Below are 24755 nucleotides of genomic sequence, written 5' to 3'. Positions count from 1 at the left end.
AAATCTACCTGATAATCAGAGAATTTAAAAGCTTCATAAAACTCTTTATGAAACTCGTGATAATACAAATATGAATGAATCATCACAGCATTTCTTGAGAATTCTGTTCCTTATAACACTAGCAACCAAAAGAAACATGAGCATCCTTCTTCTCCATTTTCTGAAGGAGCAAGACAAAAAGGTAAAGTCACATAAAAGTGTTTATGAACAAGAGGAGAGTTGGGAGCCAGTAATTATGCTATAAGGCAAATACTACCATGAAGATCTACTTCTTGAATTCATCTCTTGAATCAGCACAATAACACTATTCTGAAGAGTTTTCTGAATAGGAATTTAAGACAGAGAAAGAAGGAACACCATCATATTTCACAGAAAGTGCTCTGAATAATTTTGAAAAAGTAATTTTGGGGGAGCAATACCGTAAGCTTTCAACTAAATCCAACAGGGTAGACATCTTCTTTGGAAATGAGACAGAAAATTATAATCATGAAAAAAAAAAAGAAAAGAAACAACAGACAAGAGGGGAAGTAGGCTTGGTTTTGGTTTTCTATATGCTTTATAAAGATTCCCTTTTTGTATCTTGTAGTGCACAATTCACAAGTCTCCACAAAAAAAATCTGGAGTAGTCCTTAAAATATGGGAACCTAAGGAAAACCAAACATTAGAAATGGCAACTCTGCTGATCACCAAGGAATCTAGACAGAATATCCAGACAACTGATGTAGACACACTGATCTACAGGGACAAATGCCCTGCAGGGGCAGGTACTATGTAGTTTAAATTTATCCCATTTAAATAGTTGAATTGTTTGAAACCCACACTACAAGAGTAAACCACCCATACAACTATTGGATTTTCTTACAAAAAGACAGGTGAAGGAAACTGTACCGTATAACTGTGACAAAATCCAACTAAAAACTTACTAATGTATGCCAGCTCTCAAGTCAAAATTTATATTTAACCTACACCCTCCTCTGCCCTCCTCAAGATATCCTGGCCCTCAGAAGTTATTACTGATGTCATAGACTTTAGAAGATAGGGGCTACATTTCATTTAGTTTGACATACACTTATGTAAACCCCTACCATGGATCTATTTTACAGTATAAAGCACTCTTAACAGTCTTGTTAACTGCTGTATTTTACTTTAATTAGATAATGAAAGTTCCAAGTTAGAATCATTTACAATCCGTGGGGACAAAGCTTCATATTCTTCTTTATTCATGGAAGGTGATTTCCTGATCCACAAATGTATGCATTATCTTTAAACAAACTGAAATGAAGAATAACAAAGTAAAAGCTTCTAGTTTTAATAGCCGGCCTTTGGAAAAGCAAAGCTTTATCGCGCCTTATGACTACTGTCAATTTGTCACCTCTCTTTCAAACAGAGATTTTGGTTTTGTTCTTTGTTTGTTTTTGTTTTTTTTTTCAGAAATCCTGTGTTCCACTGCCTTCTGAGAAATCCCTGAAGGAATGGCACCATGCATGGGATTCAGCAGCCCACCCATTGCGTTTGATTCAGATCACTTACACTAAGCTAGAAAGGATCATAAATCTTACCCAAAAGCTACACTTTAATTTAAAGCTCATGTGCCAATTGAAATTATGCTACGTTATTGCCCAGCACTTCATCAATATCTAAAACGAAACCTTAAAATCAATTCAGTGAAAAACATAAATTTTTGGAATTGCTTCTAGATTGATTGCCTTCTTTCCTGTCATAAAATATTCAATCACAATAACCTGGGAAACTACATTATCAACTAAGCAGTGATGTTATGAATCTGTATAAATATTACAAAGCACATTTCCGTAAAGGGAGGGCACACTGACTCAGGTTATCTTCTTAATCCCTTCAGAGTAAATGCAATTCGGGAAGATTTGACAGGGAGATGAAATACTGCACTGCTGCAAAAATCGCATTGTGAAGAACATTGTGATGCTTCTGAGGAAATAACTGTGCACATTTCGTATGAGTACACTAAATATGTTTCTTCTACAGTAAGCTGAATGGAAAAAAAAAACAAAAACCAGATGCCAGAAGGAAGAACTCCAAAAATTTTGGAGTACATAAAGAGTCCATGTTTCATTTCTGAAAGCATTCAAAGCACTGAAAAATCTTACTAAAGCCTTGCAACGCAGCACCATTTCTTAACAGAAACTTTTTCCTCTAAGTTTTTTTACACTGTTTTTTACATGTTCATGTTGTACTTTAAAACAACATACTCCAGCATTAAAGTTACAAGGCAACATATTGTAGAGCAGACACTTGTTTATATTCAAAGTACAGCCAATTAAACCAAAGCCTGTAATTTAAAACTTCAAGGAACAGTAATTTTTATGGCCTGATAAGTAATGGAGACAAACTTAGGTAACCCAGACAGATCCAGACAAATGTATTTATTTAATAGCAAATGTTTACTGGTCAGACTGCAGAAACAATACTGCCTTTGCCCCCCTTCACTGCAAAGCACTGTATGTACACACACACTAATGCAGCTAAAGAGTACAAGGAACAGTTACAAAAGAACATTAAACCAGAGGATAATTTATCTGTTCTGCTGAGGAAAGCTCAGGGAAGTGAGCCAAAGCATCTGTAAAAAAGAAAACAGGAGAGGACCAAACATAGGAAAGTGGAGATAGAGCACTGAATTAAGATGGAACAGAAACTTTAAGCAATACTCTACATCTGCCTACACTGATTGAACTTAAATGGGCTCCTTAAGTCTCCTTGGGATCATTTACTTAAGAATCCAACAGGCCACCAAGCTCCCATCAGAAAATCTCTGAAATGACTACTAAGCACAGATGGCACTGAGCAGCACTGCCCAACCATTTAGTTAGAAGAGAAAGCAAAGATTAGGTCAGTAAAGAACATAACAGCATTTCTGCTAGCTAATGCTTACATCTTACAGACCAGCCGCAAACATTTCAAGCGTAGTGCTTACCTTTAATAGTTTCCTCCACAACTTCTACTACACGATCTATCTGCTGAACCTAAAAAAAGTCAGAAGGTCAACATCTAAGTAACAAGAAATTGGACTTTCTTTATACAGCTCTTCCTTCAAAGATGTGATCCTCTGGATTAACCTGAAGCAAACTTTGGGGCTACATTTTTAGCCACTGCTTTTCTGTGCATCTTGTTTCTTCTGTCAGACTCCCAAAAGAAACTTTAAAACTCACCACCTGGGTTAAACCAATTTCTGTTCTCAAAAATAGCAGCCCATGAGTTTGGCCAAAGTCACCAAAGGGACACGAGAGATGCACTCTGTGGGGGCTCCTAGAGAGAGACCTTCAAGCCTTAACTCCTGCTTGGATCCAACTGGCTGCTGCGAGGCTGCAGTCACTTGGGCAGCCAGCTCCATCAGCCCCAAGACCAGAACAGCAGAAGGGAGAATACTGTAAGAATACAGTGAGGATATTGTGAAGCAGGGGAGAAAAATAACAAGGAAGTATTGCAGGGAAAAGACATGAGAAGAAACTAAAAATATTGTTCTCACGGTTAAGAGAACAAGATGCTGCCCTGGACTTACAGCAGTCAGTGCTTGGAAATAAAAGGAAAAGCCTTGATGTTCTTCATAAGACAGAGTGATATTTCATGAACAAGACAAAACATCTCTAACAAAGACAGCAAATTTATATTTTGGTGTTATATTTGCCTAACTGTGCCCATAAGCATTCAATTATTTCTGATTAGATATTCTTTACACAAAGTTAATGATCTATACACCAGACCTGTATGCAAAGTAGAAAGAAACAGCATTAACACTGTAAGATTAAACACTCACATCCTAAAACTTGAGCTTTTTCCTACAACTTTCAACCTAAGCATTCTACATACTCTACATAGCCTACATATTTTATGTAACATCCAAGATCCCTGTATTTAAGGTTACATATAATGCAGGAAAACAACATGCAGAAAGTCCTACTTTGTACATCTAAATTAGTTCAGAATCTTTTCCACAACACTGACTCTAAAATACTGTTTATCTCGTGTATATAATAATGAAATTATATTTCACATGACTTCTGCACTCATTTCCTTGGAGGTTTTTAGTTGACTTGTTTGAAAGGCACAGAAGTTGCACAGATTTCAACAGCAAAACCTGGTCTTCAACAAAGTTCTTTGAAACTTGTATAACTTGCATCAAAGCTACTGAGTCCCTGTGCCCATAGCACTGTGCTTGGCATTTTCTGTAAATAAATGGCTGCACAGTCATCTCTATTTCACATCTATTTTCCAGTCAGCCTAAAAACTGCTTAAAAAAAGATCATCTGTAGTTGCTGTGTGATCCACAGTTCCACATCGAAGTCAATGGGAATCTGTTCCTTTTCATGTCTGGCTGTTAGGTCAAGTCCATGTTACATTATTTTTTTCCTTTTGAAATACAGCCTTTTCAAAACCCAAATCTCTGCCACTTCAGACTTGTAAATATAATATACTGATTATGAATTCTAAAAATTCAATTATTCAAAATATCACTAATATTGGCATTTTAATGATCTTATATGCTACGTATATTTACACCCTTTCCTGAATTGCAAGCATTCATATTATGGACATACATTTATGTAGACACTTTCATAAATAAAGCACATACCAGCATTTATGTGCAACATGCACGTATTTCCATACTTGTATACATGAAGGCTGCTCCAAAAGCAATACCTTCTATCTTATTATGCTGGCGCACAACATCTGAGGCAGATGTCAGTGGTATGGCAGGCAGTGAGGTGGTGGTAATTTCAGCAGTAGCAACAGTGGGTCACCTCCCCTGGGGCAGACTTTTATATGCACGGCATACAGGCTTTTATTCATTAAAGGCAAAAATGCGTAGCTATTGGTGGTGACTGTGCTGAAAAATAGTGTTTCTGTAGCTGAGAATTTTCTCTACCAAACAGTGTTATTGTGATCTTCGTATCTGTTGTAGTTCCCATAAAAATAAACAGGAGGCATTACTTTTGGAGCAACCCACTACATCTCTTTTATATATATAGATGCAAGTTGTTGGGTTTTTCTAAAATGTGACCTATGACACACATGGATTTTTCTGTTTAATCTTAAAAGAGCAACTTAAAAGCAGAACTGCATACATTTACAATTATAAGCATAGATATATAACACGTTCTCTGCCAAATACATTGCCTGAAATATTATTGTCACATCTTGATTGTAAGCTGCTTAAGTTCATAATCATTGGAAAACAAAAGAAATCTCAATGGTTCAAAACCTGAACCAGCTCTATAATTACTTTCTGTATTATACATCTGGGGAATTTCTGCACAGCCCTGAACCCCCCGTTCAATAAAGACAGGGAAAAACAGTGTGTCGTACTTTCATTTTATTGGATAAATTGAATTATTCTCAATGTGCCCGTCAGGAAGAAGTTCATGAAAGTAATTAACATTATTCATCTTGGAGATAATAAGAACTACAACAAGGAACGGATGCTTATTCTGCCTTATGTGTTATTTCCCACATTACGCATTTTTCATTTGAAATTACTGGAAAATGTTTGGCCAAAGAGCTCAAGTGCTAAAAACGAAAATAACAAATGCCTCCAAACTTCGTGTAAAATATCTCAGTAAAAGTGGAGTGAGAAACGAAAAGCGTTTGGGGCAATCCTACCTTGGGGGGGGGGAAGAAATAGGAAAATTAAGAAAAAGGAAACACCACAAAGTAGGGAATTTCTTTGGCTATGCAGACAGCCATAACCACATCTCCACATCTCCCTGATCTTACAGAGCACTCTCTTCAGAAATGAACGGCAGCAAAAGTATCCATAAACCTTCCTGAGCAGGGACTCAATCATGTCTCCAACAGGCACCAACAGGCATGTCAGAAGCATGGAGACAAAGCTCTTCTTGATGCATGAAGGACATAGAAAACACTCCTCAACATTTCTTTGCAGCGAGTCCAAACAACCTGAGCCATCAGTGCTGACAACAAGGTACCTTCCTGATGGATATACCACACTGTAGTGTAGTGCTGGATATGGCACTCCATCTATCTCTGCAAATTGCACATCCTTTTTCTAGCATAGGCATCCACACAAGGGACTTTTTGCCCACTATATACGGTTCTCCATTAGGATTTGAGTAGAACAAAAGCTGAAGACTGACTGGAGGAGAGAGCTGAGCAGGAATATAGGGGGAACAAAGACAGATGCAGAAATCTGGGCTGAGCTGGATATAGAACAGAGGCAGGGGTAGGGCCCAAGGGATGAAGAGGCAGCCAAAGCAGGAAACCAGCCAGAGAAAAAGCAAAGAAGAGCGTTATAAAAAAGCACGATGCCTGAGTTGAAACAAAAATCAGGAAAAATCTTTGAGCCTTTCTCAGGCAATCTAAGTTAGGCATCAGTACCGCTCAGAAATTACATTTACACAACTCTCAGGGTCAAAAGGAAAACACGAGGTGATCCACGTGGGGCTGAAGCTACGGACCGCTGCTGAACACTCAAACACAAGCCAGTCACATTCCAAACCACTCACCTCTCAATTTAGCCCTGTGCTTCTGGGAGACAAGCCCCAATCTCTCTGACTGAGCCCCAGCAATTAGCTAGGAGACTACACAAACCTACTCACTGTCTGTCTGCCATCACAGAAAGTCCCCCTGCTCCCTTTGTACTGTCATTATCACATTCAACAGATGACTGCGAGATGTAAACAGCTCAAAGACATGCTCGTAATGCGCTGTGTCTGCAACCACGTGTGGTGATTTGTGAGTGTGGGCAGACGTGTCTTTGAGGATGGTCACGCAAATTCTTCCAAGTGCTCAAGCGTGATCTGAGTGGTCTCACAAGCAGAATTAGCACCGTGAAACTGTTTTGCGAGACAAACCGGGGGAAAAAAAGATCCAGTAATCTCTGAATACGCTTAAGTGAGAGGCTGCATATTTAGCAGCTTTGTACTGGACAAAAATCTCTGTACTAGTGAACCTCAGAACAACGCTATCTAGAAATATCCAACCAGGAACCTAACAAGCAGATTCGAGAAACTCTTTCCAACAGTCTCTTCAAGAAAGCACCAAGAGTGTGCAAAGATACTGCGCTGTCATGTGGGAAAACAAAGCGGTAGGACGTTGTCCAAGACTTAGTACAATGAAGACACTTTTTCAGTTTAATATGCTCATTAAATTAAGGACAGAAGCATTTTGTGGGTCAATAGATTTGAATCAATCTCCTTCTGAAGTTATAGGACCAGGAGAAATGATCTTCAGATGTCCCTTATGGGGATCCTTCCTGAACACCTCATTGCACTTCTCTCAGTGGCTGCAGCTATTAAAAAATAGAGTGATAGAAAAAGCAATTCATGAAAGTCCAATACTTTCTGAGAGAAACACAATGCCTTTTAATAGACCCTGCGACGTGGGCATCTAAGGCACCACAGAAACACTGTTCAGTCCATGCTGCGTCACAAAAGAAGCTGCAGAATCATCTGGCCCAACTGCGTACTGCAAAAGAGATGGGAATGCTGAAGGCTTCCCAGCAATCTCCATGATAAACGAAAGGGTATTCATATCTTCACCTCTTAGTACAATCCAAAATCAACTTTGGAAGGAGTCGGCTGCAGGACACATATTTACAGCAGAAGCACGTTGCTCCCTGCCAGCTGTTACAGCGCTGATGCTTTTGGGAGTAATGCCAGTGCCTTTTACATGACAACTCTTTTGGTCCCATTTAAAAGGATTAAATCCTCCAAAGCAAGCATTTTGATTCCTTCAGAAAATACCACTTCACATCAGACTTCAACTTTTTCTACCTCAGAAGAGAGCACCTATCAGGTGATAAAAAGAAAATATGCATGAGGATGAGAACAGGCCATAGGAAGGAGGCCAGCAGTACCTTGCCTGCACAGTGGGAGGCTGCTGCAGATGCAATCACTATCTGGACTCAGCTGCTTGTGAACACCCTGAGACCAAACACAAGCATCATAATTGCCTGCAGTAAAACAGCATTTATTCTCCACCTGATACATGGAATCACAGTCCAGGCCAAAGGATCGTGACACATTCATTTTATAGCCAGGTAAGATACTTTTTATCTCTGTCTTCATACACATAAGTGTCTTCACATTCACTGTAATGAACAATCACAGGTCACAAAAACCCATAAAAACCATTCACCTTTTTATTTTCCTTTCCTATCCTGATGCACATTGTAAGTTGGTATCTTAGAGATAAAAAAGCACCACAGTTTACTTGCACATAGTGCCATGGACATGCTGTTTCTTCCTCTCAACTGCAACTAACAATACATTGTCATCTGTATACAGCAATGTACCATTTTACAAATCCTGAGTATCATTTCTGGGCAGTGAGTTAATTTATAGGCAATAATGTATCTAAAAATGCAGCTGGAAAAAAAAAAGAGATACAACATTTTGAGTGATGGTAGTTATGAAAGTGAATTCTTTGGAATGTTTTGTTGCTGTTCTTTTAAAATCTTAGTTCCTACCAGGTTTCATCACACTGAAGTGGAAACACGTTGACCTTTTCACGTTCTTAGCACATGAAAGATGATGTACAATCATCTGCTCTAATTTATCATAATAAAGGACAACTTCACTCTATAATTCATACATTGAATCGAATGACAGTGTTCCAACTCAAACATGCTTTTACGAATTAATCTACTTTTGATCTAAAGCCTTAAACAATGAAGAATCTTTTCTACCTTGCCCTTCGTCTCCCCGATTTTCAGAAGATCCTACAGAGGTGATCCAATCAGATGGCATTACTTCATTTCAAAGGATACTGAAAGCACTAGCTGAATTATGCCAAAAGATCTCAGGTTATTTTTTCAAGGCAGAACTGGGCTATTGTCTAACAGCTCAGTCACTGATGGATCAAACTCTTCGGATTTAAACAGAATGACCATCTTCTTTCGTCATTGTGCTGAAAAGAATGACGTAAAAAGAAAAAAACACAAAAACACCAAACCTTCAGCTGTGCCCGTGTGACATCTGCTCAAGTGCTTTGCCATTCTTTCACTGATTTTACTTTTTTTTATATCTTAATAGGAATAAACTGTGATATTTTAAACAATGCAGCAGTGGCTGTAGCAGAGCCCTTATGGCTACAAATGGCACTGAAACTAATTTCTGTCAAGAGCATCCATTTCCTCTGACCCCTCAGCCCACAGCCAGAGCAAATAACTGTGGGTGTAAAAAGGCTTAAGTGCTTTATAATGAAAGCAGACAACCAGAGGTACTAAGTTTCTCTACTGCTTTTTTGAGGAGAAAGTCAACCAGTCAACTAAATTTATACTAATGCTATTGGCCTACGAAAACATTTACCAAAATCTTCTGTTTCTAATCAATAAAGATACATACCCCTATAATACTCAAGCCTTTGAGGTAATCCTGACGAGGTTGGGCCTGTGGAACACAGCCTGCTAGAACCACTTTCTTGTTCGCCTCTTGGGCTTTCCTAAAGAAAAAAGACAGGCTGCATGTTAAGATTTTGAAAACTAATTTTCAGTAATTTTCAGTTTTATAGCAGACATATTGTGGTTGCAAGAAGAAAGCAATCACAACAAAAACATTCTCAAATCGGAAGCGGCTTGTACGTATGTGAACCACAGAAACAAAACACTACAACAAAAGAACTCCACAGCATGGCTTATGAGAAAACACGTGGTCAGTTTGTGGTGCACCCACAGAGAGCATTAGCATGTGCACCCTGCATAGCAGGACCACTTCAAAAGCCCTAATTAGAGGTACTTTATAATTGCCACAATGACAACAAATAATCTTATCAAGTAAGATGGGAGGGAGATAGTGAGTGTGACTCAAGAGAAGTTACACAGAATACAAGTGATATTCTATGCAGATAGGACCCACTAGTTCAGAGCATCTTTGCCAGTACACTGACCAGATCTACAGGGAGAGCATTGAACTAGCTTCTGTGGGGACACAGGATGGAGATCTGAGCAACAAAGACTCACGCACTGCTGATGCATTAGAAATTGAGAAAATACTCCAGAAATGCCATGTGGGAATTAGGGCTTCCTCCTCTCAAAAGGTAGCAGGACCAGCAGCCAGGGTGAAGCAACTCTCTAATGATGCACACAGCATAGGCTACAAACTGGAGGAGTTGCAAGTCATATTGTAGCTTTCCAGCTGCATGATAATTGCTATCACAGAAATGTGGTGGGATGACTCATAACAACTGATGCAAGGCAGAAGAGGTGGTGGAGTTGATCTCTATATAGTAGGACGGACTGACTGCTTGGAGCTGTTGTGGAAAAATCACAATGGGACTCTTTATCAGGCAGTGCTGTGACAGGATAAGGGGTAACAGCATTAAGCTGAAAGAGGGTAGATTTAGATTAGACATTAGAAAGAAAATCTTTACGCAGAAGGTGGTGAGGAACTGAAACAGGTGCCCAGAAGTGTTGTATGTGCCTCATCCCTGGGGGTATTTGAGGCCAGGTTAGATGGGGCTTTGGGCAACCTGATCTGGTGGGAGATGTCCCTGCCCAGGGAGACAGGTGGGGTTGGTGCTAGATAATCTTTAAGGTCCCCTGCAATTCACTCTATTCTGTGAGTTTAGAACAATGTGCAGAACAGTAAAGAAGTGAATCATTTTAGCAGATTGGTGAGGTCTGACATGTCAGTTGCTCCAAGAACTGCCATTCGTAGTCGTGTCTTATCACAGCCTGCCAGATTTCTGCCTAACTGCAATCTCTTCAATCCAGTTTTCTCCAGCAATATGTGAACTAATTAGAGCTTACTGTTACGTTAAAATAGTCTAAGTCCTACATAGCATTTTTCAGAAAAATTCTCTTATTCAAAATACTCAATTACTAATATGATTGTACACTGTTGGGCTTGTATGAGCAGCCTGCAAGCTGAATGCAACAGAGAAAGTGATGTTCAAAATGCACAACAGATTCCACGCTGAATACCTGGCAATCTCCAGCAGATGCTAATTTAATGAAGGAAAAAGTTAAAAGCTGGACTAGTACTACAAACAGTTATGCTATTAAGTCACAATTTTCACTCTGCAATCGTAATGTGGAAAATTTTATTTACAAACTATAACTCAGATGAAAAAAGAAATCTCATATGAATACAGGAACCGTAATAATATAGATCACAGGTTATCTTGCCAAATGTCTTGTGTTAGCAGCTGCACTAAAAATGAAGTATTTCAAAGGAACAAATTAAATATCCTATAAACAGATAAGTGTGAATTAACATGAAAATGTATGACACCTATTACTTTGCATCTAATATAAATGCAGTAAACATATCTATAAAATTATCCATTTTCTTTAAGAAGAAATTTCAGGAAATCTTCAGATATTCATCATACAGAGTCTCACTGATCCTCTATTTGCATGCTATGATATCCAATATAAATGCAAATCCTTCAATGTATCCACAGAAATTTTATCAAGGAAGAAAACTACAATGAAATGCTAATTTAGCGTGTTTCTTAAGCAAGCAATCTAGTAATTTTTCTCTAAAAACAGCCATCTTTTTATGTCAATGGTAAATATTTAAGGTTTCTGAAAAAACTTCAATAGAGGTCACCTACTTCTACAAGTCAAAAAAACATAAATCTACCTCACGCATTACCTAAAAATGTCACATACCACATACAATGTGGTAGCTAGCTCTGCTAGCTGAGGAAAAAAACCACCACCTACATGGTCTAACAGACTCAACCTCATGCCTCAAGGCAAGACAGTAGGACCTGTCTCCAGCGAACACCGTGCACATCCCTAGGCAGCTGTGCATCTGGTGTGATCTGCTGCTAGCAACCATCTTCTCCATTTACTTCAAAGTCTGCAAGCACTACAGAGGAAAAAGCTTTCATTCAAGTCTTTTTATCTGAGAAAAAAAAAAAAAAAAAAAAAAAAAAAAAAAAAAAAAAAACCAGTGTTTCCCTCGACAAATTAAATGGCATTTTAATGTTATTTCATAGCTTTAACCATTTTGCCTTTTCTTCTGGGACTATAACTGGAGCTAGGGGGTAGAAAGTTAAACTGATTATTCTTCCTAATAAGAACTGCTCTCATTTAACTGTTTCTTAAAGTTGTACAGCTCTCCACAGAATACAGAATTTTGTACAGTGAGGTTTTTTTTGCTTTAAAGTGCAATTAAACAGAAATGTTAGAACTAAATTTCCAGTCATAGTCAATTTTCATTACATCCATAATACAGCAAACAGTCTATGAATTCCACCAGACAGGATAAACCACTGTAAGGAAGTTATGAAAATGCTGGTGTCGCTTTTTCAAGAAACCACTTCTTAAAACATGCACTGGTACCATTTGCTACCTTCTTTAAACGTCATTTAATGATCCCTGTTCTTCTTTTTATTCTTATTAACAAAAGTTGATAAAAACCATTCTTCAGAAATCTCGTTAGCACAGCAACTGTATTAGAAAGGCTTTTATCCTTCAAAAAACATGAATAGTAATGAGAATAATATCTCATGGAACCTAGTAGAGACATGAATAAACATATCCTCCCTTTCAGACACCTCTCATATTTTTCAGTTACATGATCCTTACCTTGAACTTTCAGTTTAACTGCACCAGCATGTATTTTCTAGCAATATATTCTTCTCTAAAAATTACTTGCAAGCTCATATAATATGAAGACAAATTTAATCAGAGCAATTCTGTTTTGAAGAAAAGAATTATTCTAGCTAATTCCAAAGTAACAGGTGTGGAACGAAAACAAATGAGGAAAAAAAAGAGAGGTATGAAAACAGTAAACAATGCAGTAGAAAGCTGTAAGAGATCAGCAGTGCATTCACAGATTATCCTTCACTGGAACTTACAGAATCACAGGGGTAGAAGGGACCTCAAGAGGTCACTGAGTCCAACCCCAGCGCCAACAGGTTCCCTACAATAGGTCACACAGGTAGGCATCCAGACGAGTCCAGAGTATCTCTACAGAAGGAGATTCCACAGCCTCTCTGGGCCACCTTTTTCAGCGTTCTATCTCTCTTACCAGAAAGATGTTCTTCTGCATGCTTGTATGGAACTTCCTATGTTTAAGTTCTAGTCCATTGCTCCTTGCCCTATCACTACCCATCACCGTGAAGAGCCCGGCCTCATCCATTTGCCTCCCATCTCCTTTTAGATATTTATAAGCATTAACCAGATGCCCCTCGGTCTGCTTTCTCGCAGGCTGAACAGACCCAGCTTACTCAGCCTTTCCTCACACACGAGGCTCTAGGCCCCTAATCATCTTTGTGGCCTTCTGCTGGACTCCTTCTAGGAGATCTCTGTCTTTTTTGAACTGAGGAGCCCAGAATTGGGCACAGTACTCTAAACATGGCGTAACCAGGGCTGAGTAGAGGGGGAGAATCACCTCCTCAACCTGCCAGCCACATTTTTTTAATGCACCCCATGATACCACTGGCCTTCTTGGCCACAGGGGCACACTGCATGCTCAAGGTTAACCTGATGTCCACCAAAACACTTAGGTCCTTCTCTGCAGAGCTTCCATTGTATGTTCCTCCACCAAAATTAATTGCTGGTGAAATTAAATAATGAAGAGCTGTTCTAACAATGAGTAGAAAGCTACTTGCTACTAAATAGCAGCCAAATACAAGTCAGAGGAGGAAAGAGGACTTTAGCAAAATCAATAAATTAGCTGGAAAAGTGCTTTACAGTAAGCTTATTAAGCTTTATGCTGATGGTAGTCCAAAATTGTAAAGTAATAAGAGAAATTACTTGTACAATAAAGTACAGTGGGTAATGTCTTTGTTCTCTGAAACAAAACTGGAAAGTAATTTATTTTATGGCAATTAGTTACTTCTACCAAACGCAGTTTCTCCTCACTCCTGACCCCAATTACAGTGCCAGCACAAAACTGGCAACCTTCAGTTTAAGGTGAGTAGAGTTAAGTCAACTTGTGCAATTAGCCTATATAGTCTGCCCATGTCATTCCCATGCCTTTCCATCACTCAAAATCCACATTACATCTTACCAAATATTCCTAGAAGTTGTGAAGGCATAAATCAGCAGGAAGTTTGTGCCTAAAAAGCTCCAAAGACATGCATGAAATAATATATGGAAAAGTTTTGCTAAGACAGCTCTCTGGCTTTCTACAGTATGACCTGGGTATATCATGAGATAAATCTGCCAAAGGTTATAAAAAGTAAAGCAGGAGGATACCACTTCTCAGACAGCAGAAATGATGATGTGATGTCTCTGGGGAAAAGCAAATGCTATTTGGCTAAAGATTCATTTCTGTGAGAGATCTTCCAACTGTCTCATCTGTTGAATTAATCAGTAGGAAGCCGTAAGTTCTAAGGAGAGTGCAACACCACTGGAATTAAAAGATGGTGCCTGCGTAGCATCAGGAAAAAACTCCTGAAAATCTGTAAGATCACACGGCTACTCTCTGTTTGAAAAACTCTGAACAGTAACTGTGATGCTACAGGCAATCAGTAACTGTGATGCTACAGGCAATCAGCCAATCTAATGCTTCGTTACTACCCAAAGGCTTGCTTCCCATCTTCGCTGTCAGCTGCTACCTTCCTCCAACTCCAGTCCATCCTCCATTTCTGGCCATCTAGATTCACTCTCCCTCTGCTCCGAGCTGTGCACCTCACTGGACCCTTCCATGGTCTCATTTAACTCACTGATATAGGAGAGAGCTATGGAGTTGGGTGCGGATTTATTTTTATTTTCGTTCAGTTTAATCAGCTCACACAAGAGGGGCAGCACTAGAGCCACAATGATGGTTAAAGGAAAGTTGCTGGGAAGAAAGCAGAAAAAGAAGGACATGGGAACTCCTTATTTTGTCTACAGTGAGCTCGATGTGTCCTTTGCAACGTTCCAGTTGGGTGGCAAGACACAGAGTAGCACAGGTGAACAAAGAGCAAGAAGGATGTAAAAAATTCTCATACAAGTTGTGCTTTCTAGTTTAGGGTCAGACCCATAATCAAAGTAGCTTAGAAAATAAGAGGAAAACTTGTCAGTATTATGGATTAGGGCACTGTTGAAATTACTTTCTAAGAATGGTTCAAATCTACTTAAGTCTGTCAGCTTCCTTGTACATCCCCACAGTCAAAGAATTGCTACATTTTGTGGGGCATATGAAGGCCTAAAGTTCACTTCAGCATATTGATACTCATTACCTAAGTTAACTAAATTGCTTTTGAGTAGTAATTTCCAGCAGAACTCTTCAGTTACTGTGCTGCACATCCTGAATTGTTTCCTTTGGCAAAAACTATCATGTAACACTTAAATAATACAGGTGAAAAATAAGTTGCAAGTTATCCTCACAACAAAAGCGAATGTGTCTTTTGTCAAAATATTTCAGAAGAGACAAACATTTGCTCCAACAGACTCAAAACTAAGATTGTAAAGATGTGTTCAAAAAACAGAAAAAACAAAATATCCATCACAGCAGATGTGAAATGTCAGCTCTAAGAACAATGGCAAGTTTGACTCAAAATTCACATGCTATGTACCACATTTTTCCTTAAGATTCTGAGAGGATACACATGGGGAAGAAAAAAGCATTCTGTACATTTCGATACTCACAGGACCTGCACCAACAGTCTTTACATTTTCTGCATCTTATCTGTTCTCAGAAACAAAGTTATCTGAACACACTACTCAGAATTCTGCTTTTCATGAGCACCACAGATCCATCCCGCTTTTTACAGCAGACACTTGCAATCACACTCCAAACTGATCTGTTAGCAGCTGTTTCCAACCTACAGGCAGTTCTCTCAGCACAGCTTAGTGCATTAGTTCCAGTACCTCAGTTAGAACAGAAGCTTGCTTCCATCCATTACCTAGCATACAAGGGATGCAATTGCAGGTTTGTCTGCAGAAGAAAAACAACAAAAATAAGCAGACATAATTGAGTTTAGCATGGTGGTTCACCCTCTGGTAATACCCGCATGTTAAACGTGTCACAAAAATAGTATCTGCAAAGGTAATGCTTTCCATAGTCAATATTAACTACATTGGGATTGGAGAAAAGAGAAATTCATTATAATTATATTATTAATACTTCATATTACATACATGAGACACTGAAATCCCCAGTAGCAAATGTTGCACTTAAGAAATCCTCAACACTAGGTACCTTCTGTTCCCACCTTTAGCTCTCTGCTTACAGTACCTGTAACTAACTCTGAGTTGCATTAAGGCACTGAAGTTCTGCTGATCCTGCCTGGCAAAAGCAGAGGCTGTTGGTAACCACACCCACAGGGAAGTGCTGGAGATGGTAAAAGCTGAAAGTGTCTCAAAAGGAAAACTGCCAGCTCATGCATATCTTTGAAGCTTCATGTCCTTCAGTGCAGCTGCAATACATTAAGATTCTAAAAAATACTTCTTCATCTCTCTATAACTCCAGTTTCATTTTACCCTTTCTGCAGGAGGGATCTAAAGAAATTCACAGAATCACTCAGGTTGGAAAAGACCTTCAAGGTCACCAAGTCCAACCACAACCTAACCATCCTACCCTCACTCTAACAACCCTCTGCTAAATCAGGTCCCTGAGCACCACATCCAAATGGTTTTTTAAGCACATCCAGGGATGGTGACTCAACCACCTCCCTGGGCAGCCTATTGCAGTGCTTAACAACCCTTGCTGTAAGAAGTGTTTCCTGATATTCAACCTAATCTCACCTTGGCACAACTTGAGGCGATTTCCCCTCATCCTGTCACCAGTGAGAAGAGACCAGCCCTGCTCTGCTGTAAGCACCTTTCAGATGTTGGAAGAGAGCAATAAGGTCTCCTTTCAGCCTCCTTTTCCCCAGATTAAACAGCCCCAGTTCTTTCAGTCTCTCCTTGTAGGCCATATTCTCCAAGCCCTTCACAAGCCTTGTTGCCCTTCTTTGGTCCTGCTCCAGCACCTCCATGTCTTTTCTATACCAAAACTAAACACAGCACTCAAGGTGAGGCCTCACCAGTCACTACTTTCCACTGTTAAGCGCACGACTCTTTCTACTACTTGCAAATAACAAGACATTCACCCCCTCCAAACTTGAGCACTTAATCCTACCTTGAATGTATTTGTGCACATACAGATTGTCTGTTCAATCAGATATACTTAACTGGTGAAAGAAAGTACCCTATAAATGTGCATGGAAAGGAACATTAACACGCTAACCCACAGATGAAAGAAGTGGAAATCAAAATCTTTACAGTGAACTATTGTATAGTTCACTTTATCACTCTACTTCTCCATTCTTTGTACAGATATTCCAGTACTACCTGTAATATTCTACTTTAGCATTTGTGCCATATCAATACAAGCCAGAGGATGAAAGGACTGAGCACAGCCCTGCCGAGAAAGACGTGGGGTTACTGCTGGATGACAAGCTGCATTATGAGCCAGCAATGTGCCCTCAGGGCCCAGAAAGCCAACCGTACCCTGGGCTGCATCAAAAGAAGCACGGCTAACAGGGTGAGGGAGGTGATCAAGCATTTTTTTAATTGTATTATCAAATAACAATACCAAACAAAAAAATTCTCAGGTGACATGTGTGAAGACTGCAGTTTGCCTGTGCACTGCTGGAAGCCATGGTCACTGATGCTCAAACATCGTTGGAATGCAAGAAGATGCCATTAGCAAGCTGGAAACTCAAGTGCATCAAGCGATATGATGTGGCTTTAGTGAACTCCCACTGTGAAGTGGGATTGATAAGAGCAGCTACATCTGCTAAAGTCACTAACAATTCATGCAGCACTCTGACATCCATGCCATTTTAGACTTCTAGATGTATGTGGTTGGGAAAAACAATATGTGGAAGGCAGAGGGAGAGTAACCTTACAAGCATCACTCATCTAAATCTCATACAAAATGTATTATGTGAAGAACTAAAAACCGTATCTTTAGTACAGTTGAAGGAGTTACTTCTCTAGATGTATTAGCTTTCCCAAGAACGTCTCCTAAAATAACCATGATATCATTCTAGCAGTTTTGGGAACAGATAATGTTCTACAACTGCAATGCTCTCATTTCAGAGTTAATAGATGCATAGGTTCATGAAAGTTTTAGGTCATGTGCACATCTGAAAGGCCAGAAAAAAAAAAAAAAGGACTCAAGCAATATATATATATCACATATTACATATTAATATATAATACATATTTCCCTTAAACTTTTATTCCTAAAAACTAATACCAGTATCTTTATAGTACCTCTTTACCAGTACATACATACAAACATGCACACATCCTCAAAGAATAAGCAGACCAAACAGACCAGACCAAACAGAACCACATACAAAGTTTGTATCACATAAGTAACTAGTGGCAGTAACTATTTCAGCATAGTAAGCCAACAAGTTCCATTGTCAAGAACACCATGAAAAAGGCCTCACTGAAGAAGGCCATTGAGCAGTGGCTTCTTTAGTAATATAATACAGCAATGAATAAACTTAAAGGTTATTTTGCAAGTACTATGCAAAACAAGTTAGGTTCTTCACAGATGAAGCTTCCCTAACAGTCTCTAATCTTAAGAAGTGCGTGGAAATGGCCAGGTCACAGCCTGAGCCAAGGGTTGAGCACCAGGTGAGAAGGCATGGCTAATCCAAAGAGCTCAGGTTCAAGCAATGCACCTGAGTAACTGGAAGGAGTGGATCCTGGCTCCACTCCTTTTTACCCTCATTTAAGGGTTAGCAGCAGCTCTGAATCAGAAAGGATGAGCTACTTTTTCTTCTCCTCTTCTTTTGCCCTATAGTTCTTGTAGCCCAGAAGAAGGCACTGCTGTCACCTTCCTTTGCTCCCCAAGGAGAGAAAAAAAGGTTTGCCACATCTCATGTTCTGCCTGCATTTCTAAAAGCTCACAGGTAAATGTCCACCCTTCCAGACAGGTTTTGCACCAGAAAAGGTCTATGTTTTATAACTGATTTATCAAATTGTCTTTATTTTCAGACTTGCAGCAGTGCTTATTCTGTACTCGCTTCTCCAGATCAAGAAGACATCTAAAGAACAGAGGGGCTGTTGCTCCCAACTTAACTTCCTTCAGGATCCTGAAAGTTATTTCTACCTGTGGTCAGCCCTTGGTTACTGTGACACATGCTCAGTTCTGGTCCAGGTTCTGTTGTGTGATCACACACAAGTGTGTGCAGGAGATGGAGACAGACTCCAGCTGCACATCCACAAGGATCCTAACGTTCTTTGTAAGACCGACTGCTGCTCTAATTTATGCTCAAATGAAAAAGGCCTTCAGCACTAAAGTTCTCTCACAGAAGTTACAACTTTCAAGTTTCTCTGTAACACACAAACAGTTCAAATACCACTGCTAATACTACTACTGATAAAAAAAGATAAATATATCTAAGCAATACTAATTGCTCAAATGTTTCCTATGCAACTGCTTTATGTTCTATCATTTTCTGTTTTTAATACTACACCATCTCTGCAGATTTAAAGAAAATGATATTAATAATGCAATAATCTGTCTTCAGCACACTTAATTCACCTCCTAATTATCATCCTGTTACAAAAATTTAGGAAAAGAAATGCATGTGCTCCTGTCAGCTCTACAGGAGCTCTCAAATACTACAGAATCTAAGAGGACAGAAGACGTGCTACCTGTATGTGTGTACCTGTCATATTCCAGAGTAGATTTCAAGGTCATATTTATTTTTATACTTTTCTTCCATGTTTCCAAACCTACTTTTAAGACTCTGAGGGTGCTACATTCGTGTAGGTCTCTCCAAAAGTAATGCCTCCTATTTATTTCCACGGAAATTAAAACAGGTACAAAAAATACTCTTTGATAGAGCAAATTCTCAGCTGCAGAACACCGTTTTTCAATGTAGACACCATCATAAGCCACACATTTTTGCCAACTATGAACAGCAGCCTGCATGCCACACTCATAAAAATCTTCACCACTGGAGGTGACCCACTGTCACCACTGCTGAAATGCATCACCCACTGCCTTACTGTGCTCACATCCTCTGTATGGTCTTCACAAACATTCAGCAAATGTCAATGAAAGCCAATGGATACCATTTTTCCTGCATGGAGAAATTCAGCGGCACACTTTTTGCTTTATATGCACTTCCGATGCCATTTTGTCAGACTGCCCCTCTACTGCCATCTGACATACAGCAACAAAACGTAACCGGTGGGAAGGTTCAACCTCTACTGCCATGTCACCAACATCCCCTCTGACACTGAGAGTCAGCAGAACGTTATGTCCTATGTCAATAGGAAACATTACTTTCAAAGCAGCCCTTGTATGGCATGATTTGTGATATTACTTTAATAATAATGTTTGCTTCCGACTATGGCCTACCTACAAAGACTCAAAGTATTAAAGAACAACCTAACGGGATGCATCCATTTTTCTGAACAGCCTGTACACAGCAAGATCTCCCACTGTCATCAAGTACAAGTTTTTTTACACAGGTGCTGGAGGAGTCAAAACTTAAATTTTAATAAAAAATAAATCAGGAAATGAACCGCTGCACTCCCTGATGCTCCTTTCAAAACCTGAACCCCGTGCATCAACTTTCTCTTGCTATGAAACAAAGCAGTCCAGACTTCTCTACTACAGAAGAGAATAAAGTATGTGTGTGTCAAGCTTATTTAAGACAATACAAGCCCTGCACATATCAGGCAGAGGCCTACCTTTATCAATGGAATACAGGTTAAAGTTCTTCAGCAACCGACATCAGGCATACTTGTGTTACATGCATACATACTTCAGAACACACTACAGAATTACAGCACTTCTAGAATTTCTGCACTGTAACTACCAGAACCTCAACCTGATTTCATGGTGTAAAATGAGAGATAACATCTTAGTTTATTTACCTGGTGTTAATAATCCCTTTCCGTAGAGTTTAACAGTGCTGCACTGCTTATGGGGTTGTTTTTTCAGTTTTTTTTTTTGTTGGTGGTGACTCTTTGTTTCTTTGTTGTTGTCGTTGTTAAGTGCTTACCCAACTTTGTGCCCTGACTCTGGGTCAACTGAATGCCAGTTCTACTCTGATGATCTCCTGAACACTCAAGAGTCTTCACTCCTGATGCGCTCTTCTTAAAATGCTGTAGCTACATTCACCCTTTCTACTCCCACAAGTATACCCAAACAAATCTTTCCACCTCTATTCAGACTGTCTATCAATTTAATGAGTGCTCACCCACTGTAAGATTTCAGCCATTATTTACCATTTTCTGAAAAAGCTATTAGATGTGTGTCTTCCCGCTGACAGTCTCTTCTACAGGTAAAGCATTGTTAGCTTCAAGAGATTTTGTACTATTATACCACTATACTTATATTTTCTAAATGATTTTCCTCTCTACAGAAATAGTTGCCTCTAAAATGACTCTGAAACAAGTAAGTTGTGTTTCCATGCAGCTGGAAATGTCTTCAGCGTCAGAAACTTACAATGTCAGTAACACAGATGCCAAATTAGGAAATACAAAATAAAAAGAGTTGTGTCAGTAGCTACAGAAAACTTACCTCTAGTTTGGCTTTTCCTTTAAAATGTAACCCAGAAGAAAAAGTAAGCAGATGCATTTTTGCTATTCATATATTAGTTTTATCAGTTCTAAAGTAGAAAGACAAAGCAGATAGTGCATGGTATTCTTAATAATTTATAATATTCAATAATGCTACTCAAAGAAATAAAAGCATATGAATAACCTGAGTTTGCACATAACTCAAAAGTCATAGATTCAAAAAAGCCAACCTCATCATTTCATTTTGTGCATTCTAGACTGTGTGAATTTGACCTTAACAATATAAGGGACAACTTCAAAACTATACACACACACACACACACACACACACACATATATATATATATAAAACTTTACTGAGCAATTCTAAGTAACACTTCACAAAAATGAGAGCTTGCAACCCATTTACTGTATTTAATAGTAGCCAATAAAAACCAAAAATTTTTCATTTATTGTGGATTTTCTTTCTGCAAAACGGACAAAGCTTAACTGAAGAAGCTTAAGTTGGGAAGAAACTGCAAAAAATGCAAACAGGATCATTGCTCCATTAGTTCCCATCTTCTGAACCATCCACTTGACGGGTGAAGAGCAGTTGCCAATGAAAACAGTTCTGAGTCAAACAAGTTGCTGAGTACAGCAGCATTCTCCAGCTACCAGCTTGCTTGTATTGCTCACTAATGGAGATTCACCCTTCTAGACTTTTCAGTTGATGCACCAATAGAAACCTTTCTTATTCTTCTTTGCATCCCTTGTCAAATCCGGTTCCAGATGGGCCTTGGCCCTCCTGACTCAATTTCTACACAGCTCAGCAGCACCTCTGTACATCCCCCATGGCACCTCCCCCTGCTTCCACTAACTGCGCATTTTCTTCTTGCCCTCCAGTTTTACCAGCAAGTCCCAGTTCAGCCACATTGATCTCCTGCCTTTCTTTACTGACTTCCTACACCTAGAGAGGGTTCCTACACTAACGAACACTTCCTTAAAGCTCTGCCAGCTTCCAGATAACATTAGCTAAAATTAGCACTGAGATAATGCACACCGAAGAGGATCAGCTTCATCTAGTCACTGATCCTTATCAAATGATCGGTTTGAAATCCATTTCTGAATTGCCCAACGCAGCTCATATTAAGTACCATCTCATTTTGGGTGGAACATTTGTAGAAAAAATATAGATGGGTGTAAGTGGGATGTTTAAAGTTTTCTGAAAAGCACTGTTCAGTTAGGAAAGCAGCCAAGCAGCTCAAGCAAGTCACAGGGACTCCTAGCTGGGTACGAAGGCTCTTTGCTACACTGAACTTAGTTGTCAAGCCCATTTCCCTAAAGCAGAAGTTGACCATATCTCGTCTATAAAAATAGCAAAACCAGTTTGTTTGCATTCCCAGTAAAACACTTGTGGGGGGCAAAATGCATCCTTCTGCCAGCAGGGTTCCTGGAAGAGTGGAGGAGAAGTTACCAGCATGAATGACTTCTTACTCCTGAGGGTGGAAGTGAAGCAGGAAAGAGTGATTCAGGAAGCTGAGGAATCTACAGGCCATGGGGAAGAAAAAAGTGTTCTTGATAAATGAAACTAACAAAACCACCAAACAATAGTTTGATTATAATAATAATTGATCATAATAGTTACTGATTTCCAGCTATTTTACAAAGCATTTGATCTGCAGGAAAAAAGATATGTGATTTCTGCCAAGCTATATATTCCCAGCTACTGCATGTCTAACAACAACATCACTGTTAAGGAAGCATTACCAATACATGACACCATTTTATCAGAAATGCAAGCACCACTTTCCAGCATCAGGACTGTTTGAACAGCACTTGACACAACTAGAAAAAGCAAATCAGTTTCTGATTATCTACTTAAATTTTAAAAAAATTTAAAAAAAAAAAGCACAAAAATTCACAGAGACACAGAGAATCATAGGACATAACAAGTTGTAAGGGACCCACAAGGATCATGCAGTCCTACTCCTGAACTGCACACAGGACCACCCAACAATCAGACCACGTATCTGTGAGTGCTGTCCCGATGCTTCTTGAACTCTGGAGAGCTCAGCACTGTGACCACTTCCCTGGGAAGCCTGTTCCAGGAACTCAGCGCTCTCACTTAAGAACCTTTTCCTCATATTCAACCTGAACCTCCCCCAAACCTGAAGCTCCATGCCATTCCCTTTGGTCCCAAGGCTGCAGCAGAGCACTGTAGAGCAGGACAATCACTTCCCCTCACTGGCTAGCAGTGCTATGCTTGATGCATCCCAGGACACAGTTGGCTTTCCTGGCTGCCTGGCCACACTGCTGACTCGTGTTCAACTTGCTGCTGATTCCAAGATTCCCAGGACCCTTTCAGCAGGGGCCTGAAAAGTTGAACCAGCCCTTGAACCACTGACACTAGCAAATGCAAAGCTTTAGTCACAAAAAAATGTCATACATTGGAATACACTTCCTTTCGCAGCATCTGTTATAAGCACAGGTATTTTCAGTAGTGTCAACAGTGAAAAGGCAAGGGGGAAATAATTTCTTTACATAAACAGATTAGCTACTTTTGAAAAAGCGTTGTGAGCTGCGGACCTGGTAATTATTGCAGGAAAAATAGCAGAAGCTGAAATAATAATAATTTCTAGTTTGCCAGAAAGATCTTCTAGACAGCCAGCAATCAATTATTTGTGTTCTTTTCCTCTAAGGCTTGCAATATGTTAATTGTTGTAGAAATTAATGTATGTCAATTTGCTCTAGAATTCAGCCCTCATAAGTGGAGCTTTCTGTGATGTCTGCCTGTTGGGATCTCAGCTGAATAATTCACATAAGCCAGTTCAGAATTCCCTTCTTAGTAACAATGAAGATCTGCCTCAGTTGGCAAAATAAAATAAGAGGCCATGACAGTATACGTTTGCACACTTAGAGTGATGCACTGAACACCCTGTGATCTGATTATCTTAAGTTTATTAGACAAATTTAAGAGACCTTGAACTCTTCTTGTAGTAAGCGTTCAGGCAGTTGGACAGGTTCTCTTCCAAGTGAACTATTCAATCCTGTTTTCATAAAGGGCACCTACATTTCTTGAATTGTGTTTCCTCTCACATGCTCTCCTCTCCCTCAAAAGAGGGTCTTAAGTATTCAACTGCAGCTTCAGAAAGGACTGACAAACCAAAACCCCTCAGTTTTCTGTGTAACATCTAGCTACAGGGATATAGCTGGTGTAGCTACCAAATACCTTCTGTACTTCTTATTATCAACATCCTAAAATTAAGGGGGAAAAAAAAAACAAACATGAAAAGATCATTAAAATATTATTCTTCCAGCAGCAGCAGCGAATGCATAAGGAATACAATTTTTTTTATTA

The 24755-nt window shown here is 39.3% G+C and overlaps 1 protein-coding gene across 2 annotated transcripts in view; it reads right to left on the bottom strand.

Annotated features, from left to right (window-relative positions):
- Positions 1-24755, bottom strand: part of CDKAL1 (CDK5 regulatory subunit associated protein 1 like 1) — a 362027-nt gene that overhangs the window by 240054 nt on the left and 97218 nt on the right. For both annotated transcript variants that reach the window (XM_042837305.1, XM_042837314.1), the window contains 2 exons: positions 9336-9432; positions 2948-2996 (listed from right to left, as the gene is read on the bottom strand). In XM_042837305.1, coding sequence (XP_042693239.1) covers positions 2948-2996; positions 9336-9432 — 146 coding nt within the window. The remainder of the gene's footprint in view (positions 1-2947; positions 2997-9335; positions 9433-24755) is intronic.

This window comes from Centrocercus urophasianus, unplaced genomic scaffold (assembly GCF_019232065.1).
Source record: "Centrocercus urophasianus isolate 14NV4802_14NV808 unplaced genomic scaffold, USGS_Curo_1.0 seq_11, whole genome shotgun sequence".
Taxonomy (NCBI): domain Eukaryota; kingdom Metazoa; phylum Chordata; class Aves; order Galliformes; family Phasianidae; genus Centrocercus; species Centrocercus urophasianus.
This window is presented reverse-complemented; position numbering and strand designations above follow the sequence as displayed.